This window comes from Andrena cerasifolii, chromosome 9, assembly GCF_050908995.1.
Source record: "Andrena cerasifolii isolate SP2316 chromosome 9, iyAndCera1_principal, whole genome shotgun sequence".
Classification (NCBI taxonomy): Eukaryota; Metazoa; Arthropoda; class Insecta; order Hymenoptera; family Andrenidae; genus Andrena; species Andrena cerasifolii.
This window is the reverse complement of record NC_135126.1, coordinates 9,784,644-9,794,674: the sequence shown is the minus strand read 5'-3', so window position 1 is coordinate 9,794,674 and position 10,031 is coordinate 9,784,644. Positions and strand designations below refer to the sequence as shown.

The window sequence follows — 10,031 nt, the reverse complement described above, 5'->3', positions numbered from 1 at the left end:
GGAAACAATGTTGCGCCTGCGCTTCTTCCCCGATTGCTCTCGGAAGGGAACGCAGACGCAGCAGTGTAGAGAGCGAAAGCAACTCTTTCCAGAGGGTCGCAACCCTATCCATCATTATGCATTATACGCGTGGATTCGATAAATTGATTTTTCGAACGTGAACAGACTGTTTCTGCTGACGGCGCTGAACAGGTTCAATGTTTCAATGTATGGGTGGACAATATTTCGAGCGTGTAAGTACATTAAAGTGTCTGGTATTGGAGATACTTGTCTTTTTATTACGACACCACGAATAGGATAAAAATAGACAATGATGTAAACATAGTTTTTTCGCAATATTAATCGCACATGAGTATTATGACTGTACAAATAGTAGTAGTCAGTCAGTTCCGTTGTTCGGGCTTCTCGTGAAACGTTCACGTTAATGTTCGCAAAATGTTCAAGAAACCAAACGATGTTTTAACGACCTACGCTGTGGAGATATTTTTTTAAATTCGATGCTTTAAATAGGAGGCGATAACGTTTGGTTACGTACGTCAGTAAAGCTGGTGAGGGAGAGTTTGACGATATTTCCTGCGGTAAGTCTCATCGCCGACTTGGAGATTGCCATTATCATAATTAGACAAAGCTTAGTCTTCCCTGGTAATTGGTACCAATCAATCATGTACGATATTTCGCCAACCTGTCTGCACTGTTCAACACATATATTTCTTACGCTTTGTTAATCTTTATTTGAAAATATCCATTCACCACCAGCTTTAGTAAGGCCTTAGGCCCAACTCCGACGGACCACTTTTGAAGCCCACTACAACCACAAATAAACGGTTGCGCGTTGCGTCAACCACCGGCAGCGACAATTTTGTGGTATAGTTTTTTGTCGACGATACAAAAGCTCAACCACTGTTTTGTGGGCTTCTAAAGTGATCTTATAATCAGATAATCATTTTTAGGAGAAAAAGGAACCCGCAGACATATTTTTCCAAAATTTTTTTACAGTTGTGTTTGCTTAGTCAAACGACAACTATCCCGCACCCAGACCAACTGAAAATTCAAATTTAAATTTTCCGTACCGCCCTAATGTAAAGTGAACAGAGCAATGGGAGTCGGTCCGAGAAAGAGGGAAGATAACGGGTGAACGTATCTCTGTCTTACAACAGGCTATGGATGTATAGTGTGCGTGAATGAAGTTACCCGCGCACAACATACATACATAACACAGATAGTACAGAGTGGGAGGGATAACAGGAAGAAAGATAGGTTCACCGCTTATCTTTTATTTCCCTCTACTTCTTTCCACTGTTCACTCTCCAGGTATGTTTAGAGCAACAGGTAGATCGAATCATTTATAGAATGGCATAGACATCAAAGTGCAAGGAACTCGGGAGTACTTTATAATTAGAAGCTTGCTCGCAACTGCAAGGTCTTACCCGTTCGGCGACGAGTTCACCTAAGTAACAAAATATGAAAATATTGAAAGTGAGAGAGAGAAGTATTATGCTGTATGCAGCAGCAGCGGTGAAGTCGTTGTTCCTCCATTCCTGCAATAGCAAACTGTTGGACACATACATTCGTATTTGCATTGAATCTGTTGTGGTACCACTTATATTACTGTACCGCGATAATATAATATCCAAGAAGACACAAGTCCAATGTACATCCCGCGAATTCAACGAGAGATATTTGTTGCAGCGTTTTCTCAGTGTGGGCCAAGAATCTGTAAACAGAAACATCGAAATTAGAGACTACTACAGACGACTAGAGCCGATCTTCCACTTGGAAATTGTCTATTATTACAGAAACGGATTTCACACACTTTAATATTCGAACGTGTTGGCTCACGATACTCGCGACTCTGCCATTCACGTTTTCCTGCATATCCTTGCGGCCGTGTATCAAGTGTTCAAGCCAGCATCCCAGAACTGCCATCTGGCCGCAGGCATGCACTGCGAAGGCTGCTGCCAAGCCGCACGCAGCTGCCGTGATGCCATGAATAAGCGCACCGGCAACCAGCTGAATGGAGAAGAAGATTTCATTGATGGGGCTGTAACGAGTGTCCGCTATAATCCTCGAGCAGGGAAACATCATCGGTATATAGGTGAGATTATCTTCCTCGTCCATGACAGTCCCGACACTGATTGGCACTGCGATATAGTACCAAACGAAGCCACCGTACACGAAGAGAGTACAAAATGTCATCAGTCGCCTCCCAAAAATCGCGTGCGCCACCATGATATCTCTGTCCTGAGCGTGTTTCACGTGTCTCCAGTCTCTTTCGACACCTTCTACGCACCGGCGGATATCATTCGCGTGAAGGATCAACAGAGAGTACTTCATGTACGCCATCGCGCAGAAACTTAACGGGCCAAACAGCTTGAGCTTGTTGTAGACATCCTCTACTTCTAGGATCACGTGGAGGCAGGAAGGTATGAAAAGGAAACTCATTAAACCGTAACAAGTGGCGCGTACCAGCCAGTAAGAGAACTTTTCGATTGCTGACGCATTGTGCAACTTTGGCCAGAGGCCCATTGGTTTCAGGAGCCAACGGTTCCATCGAATACTCAGATTCACGTATCTCTCATAGTCGCACGCCTCTCCAAGCGATTCTGTGCTGTCGCTGTGTGCTTCGAACGTTTGCATCGTCGAAGCTCGAAAGCACGCTTGATACTAAATGCTCGCTGAGTGACGACAGCTCTGAGGGGAATATTGTTGCGCCTGCGCTTCCTCCTTGATTACTCTCTGAAGGGAACGCAGACGCAGCAGTGTAGAGAGCCAGAGCAACTTTCTCCAAGGGTCGCAACCGTATCTCTCGTTGTACGCGTGAGATCGATAAATTGATTTTTCGGACGTGAACAACAGCAACAGCTGCCTGGTATCGATGATTCCTCCCACGAAGACTTCAGGGGCCGAGTGCCGTCAGCTTCTTTCGAGTGTCTTCATTCTCGAGCATGATGTGCAGCGCGCAAAGGGATCACCGTAAACGATATCGAACAGTCACATACGGGCATCAAAATGATAGCGCCTATCCGTTTCAGGTACCATTGGGGTTCAGCTACGAAATTGATTCAGCTGTAATCGCACAGGTCGCCGAGGTTGGACTGGACACCTTCGGATTTGTTGTCATCGTCAGCACTCATCGAATCACGATGCGTATACCTGCTTGAACACTACCTGTCTTAGGTTTCTCTGAACGCAGCAACTTGTTGCAGTGGTAAATGCGGCTATATATATTGGTAAGCATAACTAATGCAGTTTGCGCGTAAGCATCGTAAAGTAACTAACTCACAGGAGCTTGCACGCGTTACCTTTTGTAATTATGTACCATTTTTACAGTGTGACATCACGAATTATGACGAAATGCTAGTGCGATGTTAGAGATGGAAGGAAAGTGAATGAATCGTCGTCAATGATCGTTTCAGCCCGAAGTAATACGCAATATGGTATTTTACAAGCGATGCACGAAGTTTTCGTATCTACTATCTACAAACTTATACATTCTACAAGTTGTTTCATGCCCCCGTTTGTGTCACATCCTTCCGCGGAGTAGATTAAAATAAACAAATGCGGTTTTTATTACCTGCAATAGTGCTCGGTATTAACGCCCGATGGGGCCGGTTTTTTGATGACATGACCTGTGCTTCGGGGTGTAACTTGTACAAATTTCAATGTAATGCATTCCAAAAAATTGTGTTGATAGCTCAAACACTACTAAGTATGTGTACAAAACCCCTGCCCCGTAGGTGCGATAGGTTTTACAGAATTAATTTCCAAATATCACCTTGAAAAACGAGTGTCTAGACTAGAATACTCCCTTAATACGGATACACTTGGGGCAAATGACTGATTTCTTTCCTTTTAACGAAGCAGATATACTTACACTACCGAACGTGTGAACGGTCATGTGAAAATGCCCATTCACTGGTATATACAGCCTACACAGTTAAAAAGATATCGCGTGCAACCCCCCGTGAGTTCGTTACTTTTCGACGCGAGCAAGCAAACTGCACGCACCACTTCTGCTTGCAAACATAGCTGCATTCACCAACGCAACAAGTTGTCCTGACAAAAGAAAATCGGTCAGTGACCTGTCGTTTAGGGAAACCTACACAGGCGGTGTGCAACCAGCTATATGTATAAGACAATTCAGTAGTTTCCTCGTCCTCGACTGGAGCCAACGATTCCATTAATATGCTTAGGTTTACGCGTTTCCAACCAACTTCGTGCTCTCTGTCTCTAGTGTGCACATAGTTGAAGCTGGAAAGCTCGCTTCAACACTACATGGCTACGGGCCGACGACGGCTCTGAGGGAAACAATGTTGCGCCTGGCGCTTCTTCCCTGAGTCCACTCACAAGGGGACGACACCATGTGCTAGACACCGCTTTTTATGAGCCTTGGCACGATGGATCTATGTCGAAAATAAGTAAAGAGGTGTCCGAGCGTTTCTGCCAATGGACCTTAATAACAGAGATATTTACATGTAAATTATTAAAAATTTCATAGTGGCCGTGGGGTTTTAGTGGGTAAACATCCCACAACTACCCTGGCGCCCGCGGGAGATTCCCTTCTGGAGGCGTAGGGGTGCCTTTTGAAGATGTCTCCGCGTTAAAAAAAACTTTATAAATTTTTTTTATGAATTATTTTTTTTATAAATAATTTTTTAACTTGGGGAAACCTTCAAAAGGCACCCCGACTCCTTCAGAGGGGAATCCCCTGGGGGCGTCAGGGTAGTGTGGGATTTTTACCCATTAAAACCCCAGGCCACTGTGAAATTTTTAATAATTTCCATGTAAATATCTCTGTTATTAAGATCTATTGGCAGAAACGCTCGGACATCTATTTATTTATTTTCGACATAGATCCAGCGTGCCAGGGCTCGTCAAAATCGGTGTCTACCACATGGTATCCTCCCCTTGTCAGAAGGGAACGTTGACGCAGCATGCAGCGAACGAAAGCAACTTTTTTACAACGGCTTGCAACCCTTTGGCTCATTATGCATTATAAATGTGGGCTGGGTGACGGCTGTCGAGCATCGATAAATTGATTCCTCGAAGGCCGGGGAACGCTGATGACGTCGAGCAGGTTCAGCGTATCAATTTATGGATGGTCAGTATTGCGGGCTTGTAATTTGAGCCGGCTTGTGTTTGTGGTATCTGTTTTGTATTTTAATATAATGAAGAGTGAAAAAATACACATTGATATAAACAACGTTTTCTTACAGTGTAATATACATTTAAATCATGTCCCTCGCGAATCACACGAAGCTTTCATGTCACTGTTCTCAACATGTTCAGGAAAGCAAACGATGTTTTTACGACCTGTTCGTTTAAAACATTCTTTTAAGTTGCAGGTCTAAATAAAGCGGTAGTAGCAACTGGTTACTCACGTCACCGAAAGTGGTAAGGGATAGTTGGACCATGTTCCCAGCTGTGAGTTGCTGCGAACAATTGGACATGGCTATTATCAAAACGAAGCCGATCTTCCTTCTCCCATGTAGTTCGTGCCAGTCAACCATGTACGACGTTTCGCCCACCATTTTGCACTGTGACAATGTATATCTTGGAATTAATTGAAAATTATGAAACACGAAAGGGAGCTCTTTGCCTCGAGAAGGATGGGGATAATATCTTCGCGATGCAAAGGTACGGTTATTACGGTGCAAAGAATCTTTAAACATTTCGTGATGGAACGTGCTGTTGTCATTATTAGATTTTACCTGCTCGGCGACCAGCTCGCCTATATAACAAAATATAAAGATATTGAGGGTGAGAGAGACGAGTATCACGCAGTACGTTACAGCAGCAGTTATATCGTTCGAGCTCCATTCCTGCAACATCAAAGAATCGAGTACGCATATTCGCATAAAAAACTGTCGGTCGCGTTCTTTACCATGAGAACGTAATATCCGAGAAGACACATGTTCAATGTGCACCCCAGAAACTCCACGAAAGACACTTGTTGCAGTGCTTTCTCTGTGACTGCCAAAAACCTGTAATCGTAAATATTGGCTAAATAACAATTAAGAAGTTAATTCGCGAAATGTTAATGGACGAACCGGAGAAGTACCTTCGATTGCAGAGAGAAATTTTACAGTTACGCACAGTTTAATTACTTAAAAACAATTTGATATTCAACGACAATTAAGAAGCTACTGTGTACAGAGAATTCCATTCTAACGGGGTTCTCTGTAATTTCGATGGAATTATATATACCTAAGGGAATCACCTTTCATTTCTAGAAATATACAGTTAGGGAGATTGGTTACGATTTATAGTTCCGTGGGTGTAAAGAAAATCAGATTACACACTTCAGTATTCGGACGTGTTGGTTCACAGTGCTTGCGATTCTACCGTCGGCGGTTCCCTGCATATCCTCGCGGCCGTGTACCAAATGCTCCAACCAGCACATCAGAACTTCCATCTGGCCACAAGCGTGCACTGTGAAAACCACGATCAAGCTGCAAGCCGCCGCCGCGATGCCGTGAATTAAAGCGCCTCCCAAAAGTTGGATCGAGAAGACGATCTCGTTGGCGGGGCTATATCGAGTATCGAGTATGATCCTCGAGAACGGAAACACCATCGGGATGAAGGTGAGATTGTCTTCCTCCAGTCTGATTCTCCCAACACTAACAGGCACTGCGATATAGTAAAAAGCGAAGCTACTGTACATGAACAAAGTGCAGAACATCACCAGTCGGCTGCCGAAATTCGCATTCGCCACCATAATGTCCCTGTCCTTTCTGTATCTAATAGTCTTCCAATCCCACTCGATGCGCTCCACGCACTCGCTGATGTCCCTCGCGTGGAACATCAGACAGTAGTACTTCGCGATCGCCATCAGGCAGAAGCTCAGTGGACCGAACAGTTTCAGCTTATTGTAGACATCCTCCACCTCCAAGGCGACGTACAGGCCGCACGGTATCATGAGGAAGCTTATCAAGCAATAGCAGGTGGCATTTATCAGCCAGTAAAAGGATTTCTCGATCGCCGAAGCATCGGGCGTGTTCGGCCAAAGGCCCATTGGCTTCAGCAGCCAGCGGTTCCATCGAATACTCAGATTCATGTATTTCCCATAGTCGTGCACGTTTGTGGGCGACTTCGTGCCCTCTGCCCCTTGCTTGCACATCGTTGAAGCTCGGCAGCTCGCTTGATGCTATGTGCTAGCGGTCTGATGAATGTTTCGAGGGAAACAATGTTGCGCCTGCGCTCGTTCCCCGTTTAATCTCGAGGAGATCACGTAGGTTATTACCTACAATTGCGTAGCGAACAAATGCAACTTTTTTCAGGGAGTTCCAACCCTTCGCGCATTATAAGTGTACCGCGGAGAGCAGGAGGAGGAGGACTGTTCGATAAATTGATTATTCGAACTCGGAGAGGTGGACGGCGAATGCAGAGTCTAAAATCACAATCAGTAGAAAAGTGCCTCCATTCATTGCTGATGTATTGTATCTGCGGTAATCATTATTTTATTGTGATGCTACAAAAGGTACTGACAGAAGTATTAAGGCTTTGCTGTACAAGAAGTTGCGGATCATGTTGCACGGTTTCTTTTACGAGCTATGGAATTGAGTATTCCTTGGGGAAATCAGGGACATTAGCGTTTGAGAATTGTGCGTGATACGCGAATTTACTTATACTTTTTTTTCTCTAATACAGGGGATATCGACCCTTAGTAAGTTTACCCGCGATAATAAATAAATAAGTATATTCGATGCGATGCTCGTGGAAATGTAATCTCAGTACCGTCGACGCCAGTTCGGGATCGCTTAGGTCGTGAATGTTCGTAGCATGTTCAGGTATGCAACTGACGTCTTGATGACCTTGTTCAAAGGAAATCTTTGATAAAACAATCGAATTGCAAGGTGTGGGAAATGTGCGACGCTAATTCTCTCGTGGACGTTGGCTCCGGTTTCATCTGGTATACTTACATCGCCGAAACTGCTTATGGAAAGCTCGATCAGGTTTCCAGCGGTGATCTTGGTAGTGGAATTTGACATGGACATCATCAGCGGTATGGCCAGACTTTTCTTCCCAGGCATTCGATGCCAGTCTATCATGTACGATTTCTCACCAACTTTCACCGTCTGTTTTAACATTTCATTTCTCTGTTGCACTAAATTGCACCAGTAACACGTGGAATATATTTATAGAGAAAATTAACCGCCGCTCTATTAAAGACTGCCCCCGTACGGAGGTCTGTCCCTGGGACTACAGGCCAATAAATTTCTTGCAAATATTCCGCTACTCCTCTTAGACATAATAACGATAAAAGCAAGTAGAAAATAGCATAGTACCTGTTCCGCCAAAAGCTCGCCAATGTAACAGAATATGAAGACGTTAAACGTAACCGATATCAGTAGGATTATATACGTCAACCCACTGACTGGTTCCTTGGGGTCCCATTCCTGCAAAGGGGCATTTGCGAAGCCATGATTTTTAAAGCCGACACGCGTAAAGCATTATGCGTACCGTCATCGAGTAATATCCAAGGAAACACATGTTCAGAGTGCACCCTAGGACTTCCACCAGTGATATTTCCTGCAGCAAATCCTCTGTCAGCTTTATGAAGCTGAAAGGCATTGAAAGATCGTACCACAGGGATAAAAGAAACTCGAACAAACTGAGCCCCACTTACTTGATAATTCGAACATGTTGCTCCACGACACTAGCCAGCCTCTGGTCCAGGGTTTCGTCGCTGTTCTCCCTTCCATCGACCAGTTTCTCCAGCCAGGCCATCAGGATCTGCAGTTGGCCGCAGGCATGCATGACGAGAAGCGCAGCCAGGCTGCAAGCAGCCACAGTGATATTATGAGCGACGAAACCAGACAACAGCTGTATCGTATAGAAAACCTCGTTGACGGGGCTGCGCCGAGCGTCGAGCAGGATCTTTGGGAAAGGGTAGACCAGCCTCCTGTAAGTCAGATTGCCAGCCTCCTCGACGATCTTGGCCCTGGTCAATGGCAGAGCCACGTAATAGAAAGCAACGCCGCCGTACATGAAAGCACCGCATATCACTATCAGCCGGCGACCAAAGTTCGCGTTCTCCAGCATGATCTTGCGGTCCTCCAAGCCCCGGACGTTCCTCCAGTCAAACTCCATCCGCTCCACGCAACTGCGGATGCCTTTCTCGCGGTTGAACAGCACGCAGTACTTGATCATCGCCATCATGAAGAAGCTCATCGCGCTGCACAGTTGTAACTGGTTGTAAAAGTCCTTGATCTCCAGGGCGATGCACATGCCGCCGGGGATCAGGATGAAGGCGAGCAGGCCGTGGCAAAGAACGTTGAGGAAGACGCGCTCGACGGTGGCCATCCAGGGGCGATCGGGTCGCCTCGGCCAGACGCCGATCGCCTTGAACGTCCACTCGTTCAGCTTGACGTTCCGACCAAGGTCCTCTCTGTAGTTCTCGTTGAAGGGTCTCCCCATGGCGGCGAGCGAATTAGGGGTCATCCTCAAACGCTCCAGCGTCACTGGAACCTACCCTCGATCACTGTCGTCGCGATGATCGCTCGTGGCGATCGTGCGCTTGCGCTGGCTTGCTTCTCTCCAGTGAAAAATGAAGTCCGCGCAGAGAAAGTTGCAAATTGCTACTCTCGTTCTACTTTAGTTCTCAGCGATTGGCCGTGCGCGCGTCATTACGAGTCTCTTCCCTTTTTTTCCTGATCGGTATATTTTTAAGTGAACGAAGTTGCGAACGAGCGGCAACGGTACATTTCAAATGGACTTCGGTTTCAACATACTAGCAGCAGGGGGTGTGTATACAGAGAAAGGGATGCATTGTCTTGCGTGCACCGGGCTTGGTGGGTGTAGGCGTACGAGGGGAAGGGAATAAAGTTCACATCGATGCACATTGCAGAGATGATGAATCTAACATGAGTAAAATTTACCAGAGCTACCCGGAATTTAATTTAATGTAACAACCTGTATGCACTTTGCCGATGATGTTTCCATTGATTCTATCGAACAGTGAATACTTTGACTGGGTTAAAGATGAATGGTGGAAAAAATTGATTCTTCTTGGGAGATACGTTTGCTCG

General features: G+C 45.5%; 2 protein-coding genes across 2 annotated transcripts; both read right to left on the bottom strand.

Moving 5' to 3' along the window:
- Positions 1-416: 416 nt before the first annotated feature.
- LOC143373192 (odorant receptor 82a-like) lies at positions 417-2,637 on the bottom strand. Its single transcript, XM_076820181.1, has 5 exons — positions 1,814-2,637; positions 1,615-1,714; positions 1,428-1,538; positions 536-691; positions 417-467 (listed from the first exon to the last, which is right to left on the bottom strand). Exons 1-5 carry the CDS (start codon positions 2,635-2,637, stop codon positions 417-419), a joined length of 1,242 nt encoding a protein of 413 aa, XP_076676296.1.
- Positions 2,638-5,159: 2,522 nt separating this feature from the next.
- Positions 5,160-9,529, bottom strand: LOC143373191 (uncharacterized). The gene is made up of 9 exons (XM_076820180.1): positions 8,630-9,529; positions 8,464-8,563; positions 8,289-8,399; positions 7,800-8,078; positions 6,303-7,147; positions 5,885-5,984; positions 5,712-5,822; positions 5,382-5,537; positions 5,160-5,313 (listed from the first exon to the last, which is right to left on the bottom strand). Exons 1-9 carry the CDS (start codon positions 9,442-9,444, stop codon positions 5,263-5,265), a joined length of 2,568 nt encoding a protein of 855 aa, XP_076676295.1. The 5' UTR covers positions 9,445-9,529; the 3' UTR covers positions 5,160-5,262.
- Between the last annotated feature and the right edge of the window lie 502 nt (positions 9,530-10,031).